General features: G+C 44.8%; 1 protein-coding gene across 2 annotated transcripts; it reads left to right on the top strand.

The window, feature by feature from the left end:
* The first annotated feature begins 4,043 nt into the window (after positions 1 to 4,043).
* Positions 4,044 to 10,705, top strand: mycn (MYCN proto-oncogene, bHLH transcription factor). 2 transcript variants are annotated; one of them, XM_021611496.2, is made up of 3 exons: positions 4,044 to 4,204; positions 4,590 to 5,280; positions 8,493 to 10,705. In XM_021611496.2, the coding sequence occupies exons 2-3, from the start codon at positions 4,611 to 4,613 to the stop codon at positions 9,287 to 9,289; spliced, it is 1,467 nt and encodes a 488-aa protein (XP_021467171.2). In that variant the 5' UTR covers positions 4,044 to 4,204; positions 4,590 to 4,610; the 3' UTR covers positions 9,290 to 10,705. The 2 variants fall into 2 exon arrangements, with proteins under 2 accessions (XP_021467171.2, XP_021467170.2); XM_021611495.2 differs by having other exon boundaries at positions 8,490 to 10,705.
* Positions 10,706 to 25,360: the final 14,655 nt, after the last annotated feature.

Raw genomic sequence — 25,360 nt, 5'->3', positions numbered from 1 at the left:
TAGGGAACAGGGTGTTAGGGAACAGGGTGTTAGGGAATAGGGTGTTAGGGAACAGGGTGTTAGGGAACAGGGTGTTAGGGAATAGGGTGTTAGGGAATAGGGTGTTAGGGAACAGGGTGTTAGGGAATAGGGTGTTAGGGAACAGGGTGTTAGGGAATAGGGTGTTAGGGAATAGGGTGTTAGGGAATAGGGTGTTAGGGAATAGGGTGTTAGGGAACAGGGTGTTAGGGAACAGGGTGTTAGGGAATAGGGTGTTAGGGAATAGGGTGTTAGAGAACAAGGTGTTAGGGAATAGGGTGTTAGGGAACAGGGTGTTAGGGAATAGGGTGTTAGAGAACAGGGTGTTAGGGAATAGGGTGTTAGGGAACAGGGTGTTAGAGAATAGGGAATTTGGGCAGCACCCTCGGTCTCTCTCTCTTCTTATCATCCCTGCCGGATGACAAGTCATTGGCTTTTTTAAAGTTTTTCCTTCCAAACACGGTGACTTATGAGTCTTTTATCCAAACTGGCCCAATTGCTTAACCACAAGCCAACCCCCCCTCTATCCACTCTCTAAACCCTGAGCAAAAATGCTGCTCACAAACATGGCCAGTGTCTTAGTCTCTGTCTGGACATAACTGTCCAGTTCCACTTGGTTAGAGAATTATATTAACATTCAATATGGAAGTGTTTCTGTTTATTTGATTTATTTATATTTTTAGTGTGTGTTTGTGGCAGATGGACACAACTGGACCACAGTTGTATCATATAAACATGTAACTTTAGTTTACTCTCTGATTATTTACTCTCTCCCTCTCATCTCTCCCTTACTCTTCCTCTCTTTCTCTCTTCACTCTCTCTGCTCCCTCTCCCTACCTCTCTCATCTCTCCCTCTGTCTGTCTTTCTCTCTTCACTCTCTCTGCTCCCTCTCCCTACCTCTCTCATCTCTCCCTCTGTCTGTCTTTCTCTCTTCACTCTCTCTGCTCCCTCTCCCTACCTCTCTCATCTCTCCCTGTCTTTCTTCTCTCTCTCCCTCTCCCTCCCTCTCTCATCTCTCTGTATTTACAACAGTGTTTGTTCTTCACTGGTTGCCCTTTTCTTGTGGCAACAGGTCACAAATCGTGCTGGTGTGATTGCTCTAGGGCAATGGTGTCTAGATGGAATTTGTATTTGTGGTCCTGGCGACTGAACCTTTTTTGGAACACCATTATTTTTGTCTTACAGATATTTACTGTCAGGGCCCAAGTTCTGACAGAATCTGTGTAGAAGATCTAGGTGCTGCTGTAGGCCCTCCTTGGTTGGGGACAGATCTAGGTGCTGCTGTAGGCCCTCCTTGGTTGGGGACAGAAGCACCAGATCATCAGTAGACATTTGATTTCAGATTCTAGTGAGGTGAGGGTGAGGCCTGGTGTTGCAGACTCTTCTAGTGCTCACGTCAATTCATTGATATATTTGTTGAAGAGGGTGTGGCTTAAGCTGCATCCCTGTCACACCCCACGGCCCTGTGGAAAGAAATATGTTTTTTTTAACCAATTTTAACCACACACTTGTTGTTTGTGTTCATGGATTTTATAATGTTGTATATTTTTCCCCCAACACCACTTTCCTCTCTCTCCCCCTGTCTTTCTCTCTTCTCTCTCTCGCTCTCTGCTCCCTCTCACTCCCTTTCTCATCTCTCCCTCTCTCTCTCTTCGCTCCCTCCCTCCCTCCCTTCTCCATCTCTCTCTCTCAGTTTCTCCCTAACTCCCTTCTCCATGTTTCCCTCCCTCTCTCCCTCCTTCTTTTCTCCCTCCTTCTCTCTCTCATCGCTCCCTTCCTCCCTCTACTTCCCTCCCCATCTCTTTCTCCCTACCTCCCTTCTCCATGTCTCACTCCCTCTCTCTCCCTCCTCCCTCTCATCGCTCCCTTCCTACCTCTACCACCCTCCCTCCCCCTTTTAGTTTCTCCCTACCTCCCTTCTCCATGTCTCCCTCCCTCTCTCTCCCTCCTTCTCTCTCTCATCGCTCCCTTCCTACCTCTACCTCCCTCCCCATCTCTCTCTCCCTCTTGGTTTCTCCTTACCTCCCTTCTCCATGTCTCCCTCCCTCTCTCCCTCCTTCTCTCTCTCATCTCTCACTATCCTACCTCTACCTCCCTCCCTTCCCCATGTCTCTCTCTCTTTCTCTTAGTTATTACTCCCTCTCTCTGACACAGGAAGCAGTTCCTATGGGTCACAGGAAAACAAGGGCGAACATCTCATCGAAGCTCCCGTCCAGTCTTCCTTGTCCCAATCCCAGGGAACCGGTGTTCGAGGTGGTATTGGTATTCCCAGGAGATGCCCTGCACCTCCCAAACAGATCCCAGTTCCCACTCTTCTTGCTCTGATAGCAGCTGCTGGTCTTTACCATCCCTCCCATCTTCCACCACTGGTTCTGATAACAACCCGTCAACAATATAACCGCTTGACTTGACTGCATGGGATTATAGTCTAGTAGTAGTAGAATGGCTCAGTGGTTTAAAAGATAAAATATAGATATGTAGGCCTGTGTACATGTCTTTTTCTGTAATCACATATATAAAGGTCTTCTTTTACTGCTTCTGATTAAAAACCTATCCACTATATCAAAGCTTGACTGCATAGGACTCGTTTCACAGTGGACACAAAAGACATGTTGACATATTTACGTTTCTTTTTCGATATCCTCTTTGTCATTTCGGTTAGAACAAACATGTTCGTTTGGTTGTAAAGTAAACAGAACAGTTTCTCTCAAGAAGTCGATAGGGAATATGCTGTATCTGTGCCCGTGCCAATGCGCCGCCCGTGCGCGTAATTACAGATACATTTTCGTCAAACCTGTTATTAGAGTAAGGGAATGGGATGACTGCAGGCTACATTAACCGCTGCCAGTGGAGTTACGTTACAACCCCTGAGCGCAGCTGATTCTGCTCGCCCTGGACATGTGTAGACAAAGAAGACAAAGAATAATATAATGGTAGGTTTAAATCCTATCAACTCAATGTATGGATGTGTTTAATCGGTAGCATATAATGATAGGTTTAACGCGTAGCCAATCAGCTCAATGTATGGATGTGTTTAATCAGTAGCCAATAGTAGTTAAAAATAACAGGTTCATACTTTATCTTCATTATAAAGAACAACAAATGGTTCGACAATTCACCGCAGATAACATACACCAGCGATTAATTGTATTGATGCGTTCAACCTCCTGTTATCCTGTGTCCGCGTGAGGGCGCAGTGATACCGACTCTTTGATCATTCTATGCGGTTATCTCAATGCCCCCAGACAATAGTGAGAGTTGAGTTCAGCTCCAGCATTGAGTAGTGTGCCAAGACATCGTGACTTTCCTAATAACAAGACAGTATAAACCGTGCTTCTACATCTGCATTGCTTGCTGTTTGGGGGTTTTAGACTGGGTTTCTGAATAAACACATTGTGACATCGGCTGATGCAAAAAGGGCTTTATAAATACATTTGATTGATTGAGTATAAGACATGATATGATTATCTTTAAACAAATAGCAGGTCTACTTCCATCAAAACGCTATGGTTGCTGGGTAACAAACCATTGTCATATATTAGTGGAGCCTTTATACATAAAATAAAGTCTATATCCTATGCATTTGTCCACAATTTTCCCCGAACAGTTTCTGAAAAGGGAAAGAAATTCGCCATAATGGAGGCTCAGGGATGATAATATAATATATATTCTTTGGAGGGGTAATGGAGCCCGTCGCAGGCTATATGAGGGTTTCCACTAGTTACCACAACCACAAATTTATAAAAATGAAATGTGCTTTTTTGTATTCATTTAATGTTAGGGTTAGGTATACGGATAGAAGTGTGTTTAAAGTAAGGGTTCATGTTAGGCTTAGGTTTAAAATCACATTTTAAGAAGATACATTTTTGAAATTGCGAGGTTTTTGACTTTGTGGCAGTGGTAACTAGTGACGACCCTATAGGAGCCGACACAGCCAGCCCGTCCGCCTCACGCCGCAGTCTACCACACTCACCACGCCCCTAAGTGGGTGGAGTCTTCCCTCCAACTCAGAGAGAGGTTTGAGGGACGGCTATAACACTCCATAGCCCAGCACAATGCGTGTCAGAGATCTGTCTGTGCGACACAAGAGTAGATGTGTGCTCCTAATCTAGTTTATCACTGAACTGCGAGAGAGAGAGAGATTCGACAAAACACGACTCACACAACAACATCAGTCAACGCGAGGTGAGCATCTTTCAATATTTGGGTGAAAGTGTCGCTTACTTTATTTGACTCCGGGTTTTTTCTCTATATATTGACTCTAAAATGGTCATCCTTAATTTTAAAACGAATTGAATTGTCATGTGACTTTAACATAGATATGTGTTTTAATAGTTATTATAATTGCCCACTGTGGTATTATTGTGTGAATAATGCCAAGAAGAGTGTAAAACTGACTTTCCACACATTTTACGCGCACTGGCCTCTGTGCTTTCCAATGGATCTGTAAGACTTTTAGGACTGACTGTAGAATGTTGTGCATAAGGTGTTAGGTATCTGGTCTTTTCGATAGGAACTTTATGTCGGTGTGTGTCTTATTCCATTGTGTCTAAACTATCCCTCTTTGCAGGATTTCCAAGTGTGGGATAAAATGCCGGCGATTATAGGTAAAAATTCCGACATGGAGTTCGACTCTCTACAACCCTGCTTCTACCCGGGCGAGGATGACTTCTATTTCTGCGGTCCCGACTCTGCGCCACCCGGAGAGGACATCTGGAAGAAATTCGAGTTGCTGCCCACGCCGCCCCTCTCCCCGAGCCGAGCGGCGCTACCGGGGGAGCTGGCCTTCGCGTCCGGGGGAGACAGAGGCGACTCGGCAGCAGGTCCCATGGGTTTTGGATTAGGCGACCCGCTGGGCTGCGACTGGGCTTCAGAGCTCCTGTTCCTGCCCGAAGACGATATTTGGGGCGCGTCGGACGGAGACCTGTTCGGCGGCTGCTCCGCTTTGGATAGTAACCCCAACTCCATTATCATTCAGGACTGTATGTGGAGCGGCTTCTCGGCCAGGGAAAAGCTCCAGAGGGTGGTCACAGAAAAGCTAGGCAAAGCCATCTCCACCGCGGCTGCCTGTGGAGTTAGTAAAAATGTCACTACCGCCGCGGCCATCACAACCAAGGCGCCGGAGCTGAGTGTGGACCCCACGATAGTCTTCCCTTTCCCCATCAACAAAAGAAACGGTAGCAGCAGCAGCAGATGTCCACCTGGGACGGCCCCCGCCACTACTGCCCACTGTAGCGCAGAGGAAACTCCGAGCGACTCCGGTAAGCAGATACCTTTGGCGAGGATGAATGCGCACAATAGCTTTTGTTTTGGTTACAGTGCCCACAGTACAACAGCAGATACCCTAATAACACAATACTCATCCACCTACCCTGTTTTATTTTGTTGAATTGACGTCATTCTGCTACATTATTGTTATTGTTATTATTATTATTAGGCTAGTGCTAATTGGGGTGATTGAAAGTTCATATGACAGCACAGAATCGGATTACGTAGTTACGTTCCACATGCCGGCAGTAAATGGTGGTGGCAGTGCGTGAGAGGGTTTATGTAATAGGCAGGCGCTTCATCCGGCAGATAGCTGTAAAATTGGAGGATTGTGTGTATTACGGATTTAGACCCAGTCGGCATCTAACAAAAAGACACCGAACAATTCAACAGACGGGTAATGTAGGCTCTACTTGACGCCTCCGCGCAGGTAGACGTACAGAAGTAAACGGATTTATTGATAAGGTTCGTTGGAGGCTATGATTAAGCACTTTACGCAATGATTTGGAAATACCTAGGGCTCCATAGGTGTGGAATTGCTTAGGCCTAATTCAATGTTCAACCCGGGTAAACTAGACGTCATTTTGTAAAATGCCATTTATAGCGACTATTGTGTTCGGTGTTGAGGATGTGTGTGGGTGTGGTTTGTGAAGGGGGTCGGTCGATAACAACAAAGTGGACAATAAAACCTTTGTAATAACAGGATAATAGGTTCTTCGAACATTCTTAAATGGTCCAACTTCGTTGAGCATACATGTATCGTTTGGCAACTACCATGAAAGTCTGGTAGGCCAACGAAAAACACGTGAGTCTTTACTATAGTTCTTTGTGGCGCGTCTGTGAAACGGTAGTAAAAAAAGAGAGAGACTTCCAACTTGGCAGCGCCGCCTCGAGGCTCGAGCTATAGTGCTTTGCCAAAACACACCCCCTTTGACCGGACCGCGGGGAAAGAAAGAGAGCTGGAGAGAAGAGGAGGGGGAGGGCCCATTTTCTTTAGGGGGCTGACAGCTTTGAACAGGCGCTCCCATCTCGACAGCTGTCTCTCTGGCGCCGCTCCACCGCCTCCCCCCGCTGCCCCGCCAGCCTGGAGATAAAAAAAAAAACATTTGCTAGGGCCTCTTCTGACGCTGGCAGTGTTAAGTCGCGTCTCTCTCTTTTATCCGAGCTTACCTCACCATAAAATAGAATAGTAGACACACCACATGCTTGAAAGGCAGCTACAGACGGTGTCTATAGATACCATCAGATATCCTCTCCATGTTAAATACCTATAGGCACATAATAGGCATTTGGCCCCCAATATCAGATAGAGGAATGGCTCAAGAATCAAATGCTGACACATAAAACACTTATTAGATAGCCTACAGTATTATAGCCTTCAGTATGATAGCCTACAGTAGGACAATTTGCAGTATGATAGCCTACAGTATGATAGCTTGCATTATGATAGCCTTCAGTATGATAGCTTGCAGTATGATAGCCTACAGTATGATAGCTTGCAGTATGATAGCCTTCAGTATGATAGCTTGCAGTATGATAGCCTACAGTATGATAGCCTTCAGTATGATAGCTTGCAGTATGATAGCCTACAGTATACCTGGAAGCCAAAGGCACCTGTGACATGTGTATCTGTGACACCAATGAAGGATACATGTCAATAGTTTAAAGTGGCTCCCTCGCTTCACCCTCTCGCCTTCATCTGCACTGATCTTTTGGAAAACCAGGTGTTGGCTTTCACCAGACCAGCTCTTTCACATCATTGCAGGATGAGGAAAGGAGACGAGGAGAGGATGCCACTTTATACTATTGACATCTACCCCTAGAGATAGACTCACTAGTACCACCTACACACTTTCCCCCTGAGCCAAATATCATATTGCCCAGACTGTCTCAGCTTCACATGTGGTCTGTCTAGAGAGAGAGTGGGAGAAAATAGGAGAGAGAAAAGAGGAGGGGAGAGGTTGGGAAAAGAGGAGAGGAGAGGGGGAAAAGAGGAGGAGAGGCCAGACATCCCCATAACCACCCAGCTGAGAACCTGTGGTGTGGTTGTGTTTTGATTCCCGTGCCAACTTCTCAGTGTGTGTGAGAGAGAGAGAGACTGTCTTCCTTCTCAGTGTGTGAGAGAGAGAGACTGTCTCCCTTCTCAGTGTGTGTGAGAGAGAGAGAGAGACTGTCTTCCTTCTCAGTGTGTGTGAGAGAGAGACTGTCTCCCTATCTCCCTTCTCAGTGTGTGTGAGAGAGAGAGAGACTGCCTCCCGAGGGTTTGGCCGTGAGAAGTGGGTTACAGTAAGCTGTAAAATGACTCACTGCTTTATGAACGACTGAGCTGATAATGATAGCTGTTTTCACAAAGGCATTTTAACTGGTGCTGCTGGCCTCAATCACCTGCCGCTTCACGATCCACCACTTCCTCTTCTTACAGCTTCAAAGAGGCCTGCGCATGATTATTTATATTCCTTTATTTGTATTACATGATAAGTCTTCTGATAAGTCACGGCTGTAATGTCTTGGCTCAGGTGTACTAAAGATAAAGAAGCCGGTAAATATTGAAAAAGGTCAACTTACTTTTTTTGAAACACCTCAAGATAAAACTGATCAGGAATATGACTGTTAAATGCTTTGCATATCTCGTTTCATCATCACTAACTGCCTAACTGGGGATGTCAGAACCTTTTCAAGAGAGAGTGAACAGGGACACCACTCAAACATTCAAACTGTAGACGATAAAGATGAGCAGGAATAGCCTGAAAAACTAGAACGAATCCAGCTTGTCTACAAGATGAAGCATGTAAAAAGCCTGTGGGCCAGATTAGTGACTGACAGTCAGCAATAAGAGAGTTGAGCAATGCTCTCACTTTTCCCACACACGCATGCTCACACACACACACACACACACACACACACACGTGAGCCCATCTCATATGTAGATACTCTATTCTATACTATCTATTGCATCTTAGCCTATGCCGCTCTGACACTGCTCATCCATGTATTTATATATTCTTATTCAATTTCTTTACACAGGTAGAATTGTTAGATATTGCTGCACTGTCGGAACTAGAAGCACAAGCATTTCGCTACACTCACATCTGCTAACCATGTGTATGTGACCAATTAATTGTGAGCAACATAGGTGACATAGTTCCCGCAGTTGACTAGTCAGAACGATTAACCAACTCACACTTCTTGTTTCCTTTCCCAGAAGAAGATGATGAAGATGATGACGAAGATGAGGAGGAAGATGAGGAGGAGGACGATGACGACTCAGACGGCGAAGAGATCGATGTGGTCACAGTGGAGAAGCGGCGTGGCTTGTCGCCAATGGCGACTGGCACGGTCACCATCTCGGTGCGGTCGAAGACGGGCGCCGCTTCTGGGGCTGTGGTCTCATCTGGTGTTGTGAGCCGATTCGTCAGCAACCGGGGGTCTGCGGGGTCAAACTGTCATGGGCAGGAGTTGATCCTCAAGCGGAGCTCGGTCCACCAGCAGCAGCACAACTACGCCGCTCCCTCACCGTACGCCTCTGACGACGACCACGCGCCCCCCTCCAAGAAACACAAGTCATCTAACGCTCCTCGTCAATACTCCCGTGCCACCTCTTCATCATCATCGCCATCATCCTCGACGTTCTGCGGCTCCCTGACCGTGTCATCATCAACAATGCTGGGTTCTAGATCCAAACGCCACGCCAGCGGTGCCAGTAGCCCACGGGGCGGCTCCTCCGGTAACTCCGACTCCGAAGACTCCGAACGGCGGCGAAACCACAATATCCTGGAACGCCAGCGGCGCAACGACCTGCGCTCAAGTTTCCTCACGCTCCGCGATCATGTGCCCGAACTGGCGAGGAACGAGAAGGCGGCCAAGGTGCTGATCTTGAAGAAAGCGGCGGAGTATGTGTCCTCGCTGGAGACGGATGAACTGCGGCTGACTCAGGAGAAGGACAGGCTGCAGGCACGGAGGCACCAGCTAATGAAGCGACTCGAGCAGGCCAGGACTTGCTAAGACTTTTTAGTGGCACATGACGCACACACACACACACACACACACACACACACACACAGAGACATAGACACACACACATATATAAAAAATGCTTTTCTTAAAACTGCATTGTTGGTTAAGGGCTTGTAAGTAAGCATTTGACTGTAAGGTTGTATTCGGCGCATGTAACAAATAAAAATTTGATTTGATATATACACACGGACATAGACACATACACACACACACATACACACACACATATATATACACTCAGACACACCCAGATGACCCCTCTCCCCCTCGCTTTGTCTCAACTTATATATATGTACACACACACACAGACACACACACAAACACGTGAGCGACAAATGACGGGGTGGACGGGACATTCACTGACGCCACTTTTTTTGCACATTTGTTGACGTTAAGAATGTTGAGGGTTCTACGTTTTTCAATCCGGTCACATTGGGAAGAAGGAAAGAAGAGAATGGAACGAGGGAGGAGAAGGGAGAGGGGTCCTCTCTCTATTTCTTATTGTTTCTTGTTTCTTGTTGTACTCAATGTGACACTTATAGCCCTAACCCAAACCAGGTGACTTTCAAAGGGGTCTTGTTCATGAGGGCACATCGTGGCAAAATGTTTTGCAACGGAAAGTGAAAATAAGCATTTCTAAATGGACACGATCAGGTATTCCCTCTCTGTTTCATTCCATTTTGCTCCATTGTGTGCCTAATGAATACACACTGGGCATAGCGTCAGAGTTGGTTGGAGAGTTCAAAGTTCACACTTAGTAGCAGAAAATGCTTTCTACGCCTTCACAGCTGCAAACAGAAGACACCTGTACACCAGGAAACCGCGGTATAATGTGCACCTTGCTAGCCGACACTTTTGTAAATAACAGTACTGTAAATAACAGACAAATACACTCAGAATCTGCCTTGTTTTATATACATTTTTATCTTTGAGTTTTTATACATATTCTGTCCAAAAGCTGCCAATAACTAGACTGGAAACTTTATTAAAGAAGTACTGCAATGCCTCGAGGGCAACAAAACTTTGTAATATAAAACGTCCCCCCCCCCTGCTTTGTATTGTACCATGATTCCAATTCTACACCTTTATGACCCTTTAGTGTGACTGTGATACATACTACATTTGATAGTTATATTTTCGTACGGAAAATGAGTTCTCGGTAGATATCTCTTTATCTCGTCCTTTTTTTTCTTTCTCTCTCTTATCAAAAAATGTGTTCTACCATCTTTTCCTTTCTCTTTATTTCTCCCCATTTGTTTAAGTATTTGTAACTGTCGGGTGCATAGACCTTTCTGGGTGAACGGATATAAGGTTTTTTCTTCGTTCATATAATTTACATGTAGTGCTCCAACTCAGCACTTTGAAATACCTCATTTTGACAAATAAATAGACATTGAAAATAAACACCTCTGTGTGTGGACATGAGTCATTCGTCGCCACTGATACTGTGAACTACACATCAGTGGAAGTATTTGAATATCTCTGTCTTTTTGTATGTCTCTCTTTCTGACTCACTCACTCACTCACTTTAAATTCAAGAAGCTTTATTGTCATGAAAAATGTGAGAAGTAACATTGCCAAAGCAAACATGTAGTAGAATATAAATCAATACCAGGTTTGTGTACTGTTTCTCTCCATCTGTCTGTCTGAGTAGGGGTTGTATCATTAAAGGTCAATTCCACCACTTTTCAACCTCAGTTTAATTTATCTCCAGCACAATACCAGTGTCAACATATGTGAAAACAACGCATTTCTACATTTTGTAGAAAGAAATATAAAGAAATGAAAGAATTTGAAAAACAATTATTTTTTTAAACTATGAGACACGCTGGGACGTGGGGAGCAAGACAATACCCTCCCTCGAGCTAAAAAGTAGTTGTAGGTTTTGAAAATCATTGTTTTTCTTACATTTAATCCTACCCTGTGATGTCACAGAGAAGCATTTTTTTAGGACTTTTCTTCTCTTTTTAAAACACAGATCATAGAAACGCCTAGTTTTCACGTGTGGACACTGGTATGGTGCGGGAGATAATGAAAATTGGTGGAATTGCCCTTTAAGAGCCCCATCAAGCTCCTATCTTACCATCTCTGTTTATTTGACTGCCCTGACAGACTAGTGTCTGTCTCTCAAAGGGAAAAGAGCTGAGTCCTTAGAATCCATTGCCTCAGCAATCTATATAAATCTCACCACAACCACTCGCACACACACTTCAAGTGGATATGAACACACACACACACACACTCTGCTCTTCCAAAATCTTTTGCCACCGTTGCCATGGAAACTGGTGCAGCTGCGGAGTGGCAGGCAGCGAGCGTGAGTGAGTGTTTTGATTTATTTGTGTGTGTGTGTGTGTGTTTGGTGTGCATGTGTGTATTTCTCTGTTTTAGTGTGTGCATGTGATTTCTGTGTCCCTGCTCATGTGTGGCCTGTCTACTGATCTCTCTTCCCTCCTCCCCACTACAATACCAGAGCAACGCTGTATACTATTTACAAACATCAACCACATGGCTCTCATCCCCTTCTCTTTCCTCCCCCTTCCCCACCCTCTTCTCTCGCCCATCCCTCCTCTCGCCACACTCTACTTCAGCCAGCCACGTGTCACACACACACACACACACACACACACACACACACACACACACACACACACACCTCTCTCTGGAGTCTAGTCAACACCCTTTCTCTCTGGAGTCTGGTCAACACCCTTTCTCTCTGGAGTCTGGTCAACACCCTTTCTCTCTGGAATTTTGAGGGCCACTGTCATAAAAAATACATAGCCTACATTGTATATTTATTTATGCCTTTGTGCCCGCTCTCTGTGTCAAGTTATCCCTCTTTGACTAGGAACTGAATGTTCTTGTTGAATTATACTGTCTGGTGGATAACATAACAGGGGTCTGGTGTCTTTGTGTGTGTGTGATCTCAGGGAGTCATCCCCTACCATCTGCTAATGGTTTATATCTTATCCTGCCTGTTTATAAGGGTTAGGGTTAAGGGTTAGGGTTAAGGGTTAGGGTTAAGGGTTAGACCTGGCTGGGTTTATATCGTATCCTGCATGGTTATAAGGATTAGGGTTAAGGGTTAGGGTTAAGGGTTAGGGTTAAGGGTTAGGCCTGGCTGGGTTTATATCTTATCCTGCATGGTTATAAGGATTAGGGTTAAGGGTTAGGGTTAAGGGTTAGGCCTGGCTGGGTTTATATCTTATCCTGCATGGTTATAAGGGTTAGGGTTAAAGGTTAAGGGTTAGGGTTAAGGGTTAGACCTGGCTGGGTTTATATCTTATCCTGCATGGTTATAAGGATTAGGGTTAAGGGTTAGGGTTAAGGGTTAGGGTTAAGGGTTAGGCCTGGCTGGGTTTATATCTTATCCTGCATGGTTATAAGGGTTAGGGTTAAGGGTTAAGGGTTAGGGTTAAGGGTTAGGCCTGGCTGGGTTTATATCTTATCCTGCATGGTTATAAGGGTTAGGGTTAAGGGTTAGGGTTAAGGGTTAGGCCTAGCTGGGTTTATATCTTATCCTGCATGGTTATAAGGGTTAGGGTTAAGGGTTAGGGTTAAGGGTCAGGGTTAAGGGTTAGACCTGGCTGGGTTTATATCTTATCCTGCCTGGTTATAAGGGTTAGGGTTAAGGGTTAATGGTTAGGGTTAGGGTTAAGGGTTAGGGTTAAGGGTTAAGAGTTAGGGTTAAGGGTTAGACCTGGCTGGGTTTATATCTTATCCTGCATGGTTATAAGGGTTAGGGTTAAGGGTTAAGGGTTAGGGTTAAGGGTTAGGGTTAAGGGTTAGGGTTAAGGGTTAGGCCTGGCTGGGTTTATATCTTATCCTGCATGGTTATAAGGGTTAGGGTTAAGGGTTAGGGTTAAGGATTAGACCTGGCTGGGTTTATATCTTATCCTGCATGGTTATAAGGATTAGGGTTAAGGGTTAGGGTTAAGGGTTAGGGTTAAGGGTTAGGCCTGGCTGGGTTTATATCTTATCCTGCATGGTTATAAGGATTAGGGTTAAGGGTTAGGGTTAAGGGTTAGACCTGGCTGGGTTTATATCTTATCCTGCCTGGTTATGGGTGAAAACAACCTTTTTGGGGCAATAAACACATACAATTTTATGAGACTGTATGGATTGTGAAAAACAATTATCACAGTTGAGAATTCAAATGGTATAATTCAACTGGTATACATGTCCTAATATGTTATGCACACACACACACACACACACACACACACACACACACACACACACACACACACACACACACACACACACACACACACACACACACACACACACACACACACACACTGTACCCTCACACTTGTGTCACAGTAAAGCTGCTCTTCTTCCTGACATGAGGTTAATTGTTTATGTTGTGAAGTTGAAGTCCGTTGGCCAGCAGTCTCCTGCATTAAGCAGACATATGGCCTGGGCTTCTCCCTGATTAATACACATTATCCCCCTCCCTGCCTGTCTGTCTGCCTGTTGCACTTTTCTCTCTGACTGTCTGTTTGCTTGTCTGTGTCTGTCTGCCTGCCTGTCTCGCTCTCTTTGTAAGCCTGCCTGCCTGCCTGAAACATCTACATTTTAAAAAGTCTAATAATTCCATGTGATATAGTACATCTTCACAATAAATCCATTATTTATTATAGACAGGTCTAAGAAGCATGATATGAAACATGATATGAAGAAAATGTAGTCTATTTCAGAAGAACAGAACAACATACTCTGAGTTGTCCTTATGTTAGCCAAATGGCTGTGGGCTACACTAGTTCATTTAGCAGACAATATTAGCTTAGCATTCCCTGGCATTATTTTATAGTATGAAGAATACAATTTAACAAAGCTGAATAAAATAGAAAGGATATTTTCTCTAAATTATTTGAGGGAGTGAACACGGCTATTCTGTGTTGAGCGGTTAACCAAGAAATAGGTTAACCAAGAAATATGCTTAATTTAGAGTTATTAATGTAACTTTAGTTGTTCTACAAATGTTTGGGCTATATGTTTAGATGCATTGTAAGGCTGCAGGACGCAACTCTAATGATGATTTGAAAAAAGTTGCTTGAAAAGCATGAGCTCTGCTTTGTGTTTTTTGCATAGGCAATACACACTATATCAGTCACTCATTCACAATTTGACAAGCACTTGATAATGTCTAGAATGTCACAGCGGCATCCCCTTTGTGTGGCCGTAATGCACCCTAAAAGAAATCCATGCCTTTTCCGGTCATTGGCCTTTGTGCTCTTCTCCCTGAGTGCTGCGTGCTCCATCACATGACCGGGTCTTTCTCACAGGCTACAAGTGAAGACGGGCACATCGGGGATGCAACTGCTAAACTATTAGGCTATTTCTTCACATTATAAGCGCAGCACTGCCCACATGGTAGTAGACTATAAGCGTGAATGTTCCATTAGAGGAAAACAGCATTATCAAAAGTGACCGCAAATGCAATTATGCATGTAATGCTTTTATTATAAAGGTGCATTTTTATGGTGAAAATTATCTTCCCCAAACTTGATACTCACGTATGCCAGTTAGGCTCTACTCCCCTTGTAAAGCGGATTAATGTGCTTCATTGTAAGAAGTTATTTGACCACTTTAGTTGTGATACAAACACTAATATATAACTAATATTGAACATATAGGCCCATGGGCTAGTCTACATGAGGTGTGCGACTATGATTCAAAAAAGTTGCAAAAAAAAGCCATTGTTTCTTATGCTGGGCACAAGTGATAATATATTAGTCACAAGTGATAGGGTAATATTGTCACCCATCAGACTATTAATCTTCTCTTTACATATACTAAATAATATATGTGTGAAATTTGGTTTGATTTAGAATGGACAATTATCATGCACCTGTCTCGAAACAGGGGCAGCGGAAAAAATGAATTTCATCTATGCACTTAAATAGCGAATGGGGGACGCTTTTCCCCCTGGTTTATTTTCATGCCAGCCAGCTATACACCTGTTGTAAATATAAGCAATGTGCTTAATATTAGGAAAGTTGAGAAATAAATATAGTAGGCCTAGCCTATAGAAAGCTGATGGGATACTCCTCTTTTTAGTAGAGGCCATCAATCTGTTTTCTTGCGCAATTGCATAGACTATTGGAATGTTTCACAACATGAGCTCATGGGCTCTCATGAAGTATTTGATTAGATTTTTGAATACATTTGAGTGGATGTCAGAGTGATTAAAGGGACAATAGAGTGCTGAGTGCCAGACAGTTAACAAGTTTAGTAGGCTACAAAGGACCATCAGCAGCATCAGAGCTTGGAGAAGTTTAATTACTGTGACTAAACGATGCATGAAAACACACACAGCGTGCCAGGGTAGTTACTTTTCGTGGGAGTATGTGTCTTACAGGTCCATTTGATACCATTACAACTAGCACCACTGACAACACTGTTTATGTAACCGCTGTGAAATGGCTAGCTAGTTAGCTGGGTGTGCGCTAATAGCGTTTCAATCGGTGACGTCACTCACTCTAATACCTTGAAGTAGCTGTTCAAAGGGCCGGGGCTTTTGTGGAGCAATAGGTAACGATGCTTCGTGGGAGGCAGTTGTTGATGTGTGCAGAGGGTCCCTGGTTCAAGCCCAGGTAGGGGTGAGAAGAGGGACAGATGAAGAACTGTTACATCACTGCTATTGTACTGGAGAGACATGCAATCTGTATACAGCGTGTTAACTGTATATAGTATAGTATAGCAGTATGTTAACTGTATACAGTGTGTTAACTGTATACAGCATGTTAACTGTATTCAGCATGTTAACTGTATTCAGTATGTTAACTGTATTCAGCATGTTAACTGTATTCAGTATGTTAACTGTATTCAGCATGTTAACTGTATACAGCATGTTAACTGTATACAGCATGTTAACTGTATACATCATGTTAACTGTATTCAGCATGTTAACTGTATTCAGCATGTTAACTGTATTCAGTATGTTAACTGTATTCAGCATGTTAACTGTATACAGTGTGTTAACTGTATTCAGCATGTTAACTGTATTCAGCATGTTAACTGTATTCAGTATGTTAACTGTATACAGCATGTTAACTGTATTCAGCATGTTAACTGTATACAGCATGTTAACTGTATTCAGCATGTTAACTGTATTCAGTGTGTTAACTGTATTCAGCATGTTAACTGTATTCAGCGTGTTAACTGTATTCAGTATGTTAACTGTATTCAGCGTGTTAACTGTATTCAGCATGTTAACTGTATTCAGCATGTTAACTGTATACAGCATGTTAACTGTATTCAGTATGTTAACTGTATACAGCATGTTAACTGTATTCAGTATGTTAACTGTATACAGCATGTTAACTGTATTCAGTATGTTAACTGTATACAGCATGTTAACTGTATTCAGTATGTTAACTGTATACAGCGTGTGTGTGTGTGTATTGTATTCCGCAAGACGTGGCCAACCTCTGCCTAGACAAAGCATGCCCAATGTGCCACAACTGCCTCTGTTTGCCGAGGGCCTTGCCATTGATACCAGGGGGCCAACCATCTGGTGTGGGTCAGGGAAATATAGTCACAGGTGCTGGGGGAGAGTGCGTGCGTGTGTGTGTGTGGTGTGTGTGGTGTGGGGGGGGGGGAAGGATAAGCAGAATAGTGTTAAGGGGGGTGAGGAGAGGTTGTTTGGGGGAGTGCTTTGGGGTGAGGGCTGAGGAGAGAGCTTTGGGGTGAGGGAATGGACACTATGTGGTGAATCAGGGGGGAGAAGGGAGGTGGGGTTTACTCAAGGGTTGCCTGCTGCTGTAGGGGGTAATATGTGGCCCACACAAAGGGCAGTGGAGCTCCAGTAATTACTGAGAACACAGAGGAGAGAGAGAAAGAGAGGGGAAGGGTGGGTGACTGAGAGAGAGGGAGGGAGGGAAAGAAAAGAGAAGGAGGTAGAGAGAGAGAAAAGAAGAGAGGGATGGAAAGAGAGAGGGAGGGAGGCCACTGAGCGTTTGATCAAAATTGACCAGAGTCTGAGGAGATTAGCATACAGATGGTACTGTAGTACCACCACCAAAACAACGTTCTCCCTTTCTATTTCCCCCCACTCTCTCTCTCTCTCTCTCTCGCTCTCTCTCTCTCTCTCATACACACACATGCAGAGGGGATTCATTGAAAAATCTTTGAATAGCCTTTCAAGTGGATGTTTTGAAGGGAAAAAGATGGCCTTGGCAGAGAGAGAGAGGGAGAGAGAGGGAGAGAGAGAGAAACTCTGCATGCAGAATTCTGCAAAAATATCCTCTGCGTACATCGTAAATCACCAAATAATGCATGCAGAGCAGAATTAGGCCGATACCCACTAATGATCAATATCCAGAACAGAGAAGTTAAATTCTACAACCACGTAAAAGGAAGCGATTCCGAAACCTTCCATAACAAAGCCATTACCTACAGAGACATGAACCTGGAGAAGAGCCCTTAAGCAAGCTTGTCATGGCCCTTAAGCAAGCTTGTCATGACAAGCAAGCTTGTCTTTGTTCACAAACACAAACAGACCCCACAGAGCCCCAGGATAGCAATACAATTAGACCCAACCAAATCATGAGAAAACTAAAAGATAATTACTGTGACACATTGGAAAGAATAACAAAAAAACGGAGAAAACGAGAATGCTATTTGGCCCTAAACAGAGAGTACACCGTGACAGAATACCTGACCACTGTGACTGACCCAAACGTAAGGAAAGCTTTAACTATGTACAGACTCAGTGAGCATAGCCTTGCTATTGAGAAAGATCACCATAGGCAGACCTGGCTCTCAAGAGAAGACAGGCTATGTGCACACTGCCACAAAATTAGGTGGAAACTGAGCTGCACTTCCTATCCTCCTGCCAAATGTAGGACCATATTAGAGACACATATTTCCCTCAGATTACACAGATCCACAAAGAATTCGAAAACACACCCAATTTGGCATCTTCCCTAATATTTGGAACCAATGACTGATGACACCAATACACAAAAGTGGAGACACATTTGACACAAAAAAAACAACAAATTGCCGTACGACAGACGACGTATTCACCCTGCACACCTTAATTGACAAACAAACCAAAACAAAACAAAGGGAAAGTCTTCTCATGCTTTGTTGATTTCAAAAAAGCTTTAGACTCAATTTGACATGAGGGTCTGCTATACAAATTGATGGAAAGTGGTGTTGGGGGAAAAACATACAACATTATAAAATCCATGCACACAAACAACAAGTGCACGTTTAAAATTGGCAAAAAACATACATTTCTTTCCACAGGGCTGTAGGATGAGACAGGGATGCAGCTTAAGCCCCACTCTCTTCAACATATAAGTCAACAAATTGGCGAGGGCACTAGAACAGTCTGCAGCACCAGGCCTCACCCTGCTAGAATCTGAAGTAAAATGTCTACTGATTGCTGATGATCTGGTGCTTCTGTCCGCAACCAAGGAGGGCCTAAAGCAACACCTAGATCTTCTGCACAGATTCTGTCAGACCTGGGCCCTGACAGTAAATCTCAGTAAAAATAGGTCCAGTTGCCAGGATCACGAATAGAAATACCATCTAGACATCGTTACCCTAGAGCACACAAAAAACTATGCATACCCCGGCCTAAACATCAGTGCCACAGGTAACTTCCACAAAGCTGTGAACGATCTCAGAGACAAGGTAAGAAGTGCCTTCTATGCCATCAAAAGGAACATAACATTCGACATACCGATTAGGATCTGACTTAAAATACTTGAATCAGTTATAGAATCCATTAGTATGGTTGTGAGGTCTGGGGTCTGCTCACTAACCAAGAATTCACAAAATGGGACAAACACCAAATTGAGACTCTGCATGCAGCATTCTGAAAAAATATCTGTGTACAACGTAAAACACCAAATAATGCATGCAGAGCAGAATTAGGATGATACCCGCTGATTATCCATATCCAGAAAAGAGACGTTAAATTCTACAACCACCTAAAAGGAAGTGATTCCCAAACCTTCCATAACAAAGCCATCACCTACAGAGAGATGAACCTGGAGAAGAGCCCCCTAAGCAAGCTGGTCCCGGGGCCAGTGGTCAGGCAGGCTCAGGAGCAGGCAGAGTGGTCAGGCAGGCAGGATCAGAGTCAGGGGCAGGCAGAGTGGTCAGGCAGGCAGGATCAGAGTCAGGGGCAGGCACTGGTTGACTTGACAAACAAGACGAACTGGCAACAGACAAACAGAGAACACAGGTATAAATACACAGGGGATAATGGGGAAGATGGGCAACACCTGTAGGGGAGTGGAGAAAAACACAAGGACTGGTGAAACAGATCAGGGTGTGAAACTATGTACAGACTCAGTGAGCATAGCCTTGCTATTGAGAAAGGCCACCGTAGGCAGATCTGGCTATCAAGAGAAGACAGGCTATGTGCACACTGCCCACAAAATGAGGTGGAAACTGAGCTGCACTTCCTGTGACCATAAAAAAATTGAAAACAAATCCAATTTTGATAAAATCCTATATCTATTTGGTGAAACACCACAGTGTGCCATCACAGCAGCAAGATTTGTAACCTGTTGCCACAAGAAAAGGGCAACCACTGACCAACACCATTGTAAATACAACCCATATTTATGTTTATTTATTTTCCCTTTTGTACTTTAACTATTTGCACATCATTACAACACTGTATATATAAATAATATGACATTTGAAATGTCTTTATTCTTTTGGAAGTTTTGTGATTGTTATTTCACTTTGTTTATTATCCACTTCACTTGCTTTGGCATTGTAAACATGTGTTTCCCATGACTATATAGCCCCTTAAATTGAAATTGAGAGAGAGAGGGAGAGAGAGAGAGAGAGAGAGAGAGAGCGAGAGCGAGAGAGCAGGTTCAAGGAGAAGATCAAAATGGGGATGTTAAGGCCCTAGAAGTAGAATTACTAGAAGGGACAAAGCCTATTCTATGGGACTCTTCCTTCATCCCACTAGTATTAAGTATCATTATGGCTCTACAACTTCATTCAAGTTAATCACAAAAGATTAACCTAATTTCATGTAAATAAAAAAAGCTTCTCAAACCCATCTGTATAAGGCCTTCACAATTGGGTTTAAAGGGCATGTACGTACTAGTATCTCTGAATGAATATAATAATAGACATAGCATGTTTATTTGGAACCATTCACCTGTCCATTGGTCCATTCAGGTATTCTGAATGGGCTTTAAATGCCATTGTTGTACTGCACCGATCGCGTGAGCGGCGTCCTATCATGCTAGCACGGCTATGCTTTGAAGCCATTGTGTGAGGTAAAGCTAACGGCTGTTAAGCGGCTGTGTCCCTAAAACTGTGTGTCACTCCCCGATCTCCTGTGGGACATGACATCCAATGATTGCATTTCATCTCTTCGGTTTCTTGACCAGTGATAATAATTTGCCATTGTCAATGTTAGTCGCTATGGCTGTGTCACAAATGGCCCCATATTCAATATGGGGCAGCAGGGTTGCCTAGTGGTTCGAGCTTTGGACTAGTAACCGAGAGGTTGCAAGTTCAAATCCCCAAGCTGACAAGGTACAAATCTGTCATTCTGCCCCTGAACAAGGCAGTTAACCCACTGTTTCTAGGCTGTCATTAAAAATAAGAATGTGTTCTTAATTAACTGACTTGTCTAGTTAAATGAAGGTAAAAAAATATATATCGTGCACTACTATTGACAAGGGTCCACAGGGTGTTATTTGGCATGCAGTCATAGTGACGGTTGCTGCCAGGCAGATGTGCAGCACAACTATGACAACATGCCTTATCTAACATCTTGTAGGTCAGGACTTTCCCTTCTATACTTCTAATCAGGGAAGTGGGACAGCAAGGCACACCGGTAGCAAAACACTTTGAAACGGAAAAATAACAATTAGTGTATCTTATTAGACAGGTTCAGGTGGTGCCTCCCTGTTTCAGTCTGGTTGGTGCCTGACGAACATGACCCATGGACTGGCTGGCCAAATGAATTGCCAGAACACAGCACTCATGGGTAGAAGGGTGGCAGTGAAATACTTCTGTTACAGGTCATTTCTTCATGGAAACTATCGTTGCAACTGTATTTTTATGCTGACCACTTCAAGGTAGCCGCTACTATACGAAGCATTTCACACTAAGCATTACACATTGTTGTATTCGGCGCATGTGACAAATAAAGTTTGATTTGAATGTATAGTATGGTTTTACAGGATGCTGAAGGTATTGTGGTCAGCATAAAACCAGTTGTAGTCTGTCAGGGTTTGGGTTTGGATGAAGGATAATGTGACACAGGATAACTTGACACACCTAAATTCTCAAATGTAAATCCTTGTTTTTCACAATCCATACAGTCTCATACAATTGTATGTGTTATTGCCCAAAAAGGTTGTTTTCACCCATAACCAGGCAGGATAAGATATAAACCCAGCCAGGCCTAACCCTTAACCCTAACCCTTAACCCTAACCCTTATAACCATGCAGGATAAGATATAAACCCAGCCAGGTCTAACCCTTAACCCTAACCCTTAACCCTAACCCTTATAACCATGCAGGATAAGATATAAACCCAGCCAGGTCTAACCCTTAACCCTAACCCTTAACCCTAACCCTTATAACCATGCAGGAAAATATATCAACCCAGCCAGGTCTAACCCTTAACCCTAACCCTTAACCCTAACCCTTAACCCTAACCCTTATAACCATGCAGGATAAGATATAAACCCAGCCAGGCCTAACCCTTAACCCTAACCCTTAACCCTTAACCCTAACCCTTATAACCATGCAGGATAAGATATAAACCCAGCCAGGCCTAACCCTTAACCCTAACCCTTAACCCTTAACCCTAACCCTTATAACCATGCAGGATAAGATATAAACCCATCTATATAATCTATAACGCAAACTGGCCAGTAAAAGAGAGAGAGTGGAAACTATTCTCTCACAGAGTAATGAGCTGTGTGTGTGTGGCTGTGTGTGTGTGTGTGTGTGTGGCTGTGTGTGTGTGTGTCTGTGTGTGTGTGTGTGTGTGTCTGTGTGTGTGTGTCTGTGTGTGTGTCTGTGTGTGTCTGTGTGTGTGTGTCTGTGTCTGTGTGTGTGTGTGTCTGTGTGTGTCTGTGTGTGTGTGTCTGTGTGTGTGTGTGTGTCTGTGTGTGTGTGTGTGTGTGTGTGTGTGTGTGTGTGTGTGTGTGTGTGTGTGTGTGTGTGTGTGTGTGTGTCTGTGTGTGTGTGTCTGTGTGTGTGTGTGTGTCTGTGTGTGTGTCTGTGTGTGTGTGTGTGTGTGTGTGTGTGTCTGTGTGTGTGTGGCTGTGTGTCTGTGTGTGTGTGTGTGTGTGTCTGTGTGTGTGTGTGTCTGTTTATTTTCAGTAATCACATTGCTGCTTCTGTGTTTGTACATATGTACTTTGATTCATGGCCGTGTCTCAGGAGGAAACCTATAACAAATAGTCCTCCGGCCCATTAAACACAGTCAGTAAGTAACTAAATTGGTCCCAACACCCATCCTTGAGGTACTGGTGTGACCGGGCATGACAAAATAAATGAACAGCTCTAAAACTTTAGTGGGAGATCCCGGTGAGAGACACATTGATTGAGGGTTAATTGTGCTGTACTGGTCACCTCCAGCCCAACGTGCAGTCTAGACTCTCTTGTGGTTTACATTACCAATCAATGACCGCACCAGCAGTTTACGTTTGAACTGGACCGCGTTCATCTACCGCATGTTTCAAACACCTGACCCTGATCCACAATCATTCAATATTGTCACCCCCGAGCCTCTCGTTAAGTTTAAAGTTTAACTTTAGAGAGTTAGAGGGACAGGCAGGCCCCCCTAAACTAGCCAATTCACCATGAAGGGACACAGAGCAAGAGGTGTGTTTGTGTGTCAGTGTGTGTGTGTGTGTGTGTGTGTGTGTGTGTGTGTGTGTGTGTGTTTATGTGTGTGTGTGTGTGTGTGTCAGTGTGTGTTCATGTGTGTGTTCATGTGTGTGTGTGTGTGTGTAAGGGTCTTCTACAATTACAATGTCTTGCTCCTCGCTGTTACTCGTCGTGATGTTATAGAGATTTAATGGTCATTACGGTGTCCAGTGGGGGCCATATCAACGTTTGATCTCTCCTCCGGGGCTTGTGAAGACTCTGGTCTCTGGCCCCTATCTGAGACGAGGTGACAGGGATGGGTAGGGGGGCCTGGTGGGGTTGTGGGGGGGGGGGGGAATGAACAAACAGACAAGGATCTAACAAGTGATATGACACCCCTAGTGCATCCAATCTAGCATTGCCCCTTTCAAACACCCCTATTCCTGTTCCCCTTTATTTATCCCTCCCTCTCTCCTTCCCTCCATCCATCCCTCCCTCTACCCCTCCATCTCTCCATCCATCCCTCCTTCTACCCCTCCATCTCTCCATCCATCCCTCCTTCTACCCCTCCATCTCTCCATCCATCCCTCCCTCTACCCCTACATCTCTCCATCCACACCTCCCTCTACCCCTCCATCTCTCCCTCCATCCCTCCCTCTACCCCTACATCTCTCCATCCACACCTCCCTCTACCCCTCCATCTCTCCATCCACACCTCCCTCTACCCCTCTATCTCTCCCTCCATCCCTCCCTCTACCCCTCCATCTCTCCCTCCATCCCTCCCTCTACCTCTCCATCCACACCTCTCTACCCCTCCATCTCTCCCTCCATCCCTCCCTCTACCCCTCCATCTCTCCATCCACACCTCCCTCTACCCCTCCATCTCTCCATCCACACCTCCCTCTACCCCTCTATCTCTCCCTCCATCCCTCCCTCTACCCCTCCATCTCTCCCTCCATCCCTCCCTCTACCCCTACATCTCTCCATCCACACCTCCCTCTACCCCTCCATCTCTCCCTCCATCCCTCCCTCTACCCCTACATCTCTCCATCCACACCTCCCTCTACCCCTCCATCTCTCCATCCACACCTCCCTCTACCCCTCTATCTCTCCCTCCATCCCTCCCTCTACCCCTCCATCTCTCCCTCCATCCCTCCCTCTACCTCTCCATCCACACCTCTCTACCCCTCCATCTCTCCCTCCATCCCTCCCTCTACCCCTCCATCTCTCCATCCACACCTCCCTCTACCCCTACATCTCTCCCTCATCCCTCCCTCTACCCAGCTATCTCTCCCTCCAACCTCCCTCTACCCCTACAATTCTCCATCCACACCTCCCTCTACCCCTCTATCTCTCCCATCCATCCCTCCCTCTACCCCTCCATCTCTCCATCCCCACCTCCCTCTACCCCTCATCTCTCCCTCCATCCCTCTCTCTACCCCTCCATCTCTCCATTCCCACCTCCCTCCACCCCTCCATCTCTCCCTCCATCCCCCCTCTACCCCTCCATCTCTCCCTCCATCCCTCCCTCTACCCCTCCATCTCTCCATCCCCACCTCCCTCTACCCATCTATCTCTCCCATCTATCCCTCCCTCTACCCCTCCATCTCTCCATCCACACCTCCCTCTACCCCTCAACCCCCAATTCTGTCCATTCATTCATTCATTCGCCCAGGCATCAGTGAAGCTGTGTACTCTACAAATCCCCATGGACAAGGCCTGCGGGTGGGAGGGGGTGGGGGCTAGGGGGGATATGGGAAAGGGGTAGGTAGAAGGGTGGGAGGGCCATTGTTTCACCAAGCGAACTCTCTCCATGTCATGCCGATTTAGCAGTTGTCCATATCTCCCAATTTCTCCACATCCGAACTAACGAGGACATCCATCCAGTCATTTGAGTTTAGAGCCGGGGTGTCAACCTCATTTTGCCCCGTGGACCGCGTTCAGTGTTCAGCTGTGTCTGGAGGGCCGCGCTGAAAATGGGTTATATTTCCTTGCTGTCAAAATGTGCAAAAAATAGTTTGGAGAATTCTCAATGTTTCCTGACTGTCTACATTTAATTTAATTGATAATTAGTGAGCCGAACACAGTCAAGAAACTGTATGAATGTAGGTCCACTATAATTTCTACACAGTTTACATTTGGTTTTAGTACTTTTGAGGTATTTTGAGTTCGTTTCCCAAGGTATATTGGACCCCTTCATGAGCCAGATTTGGCCTGTGGGTCGTATGTTTGACA

The sequence above is a fragment of the Oncorhynchus mykiss genome, chromosome 8 (genome assembly GCF_013265735.2).
Source record: "Oncorhynchus mykiss isolate Arlee chromosome 8, USDA_OmykA_1.1, whole genome shotgun sequence".
Lineage (NCBI taxonomy): Eukaryota > Metazoa > Chordata > Actinopteri > Salmoniformes > Salmonidae > Oncorhynchus > Oncorhynchus mykiss.
This window is presented reverse-complemented; position numbering and strand designations above follow the sequence as displayed.

What these genes read in the sequence shown, in the direction of transcription:
- mycn (XM_021611495.2), top strand. Translation starts at nt 4,611, where the DNA reads ATGCCGGCGATTATAGGTAAAAATTCCGACATGGAGTTCGACTCTCTA. An exon ending in GGAAACTCCGAGCGACTCCG is followed by an intron (nt 5,281 to 8,489) that starts GTAAGCAGATAC and finishes TTCCTTTCCCAG; the next exon opens with AAGAAGATGATGAAGATGAT.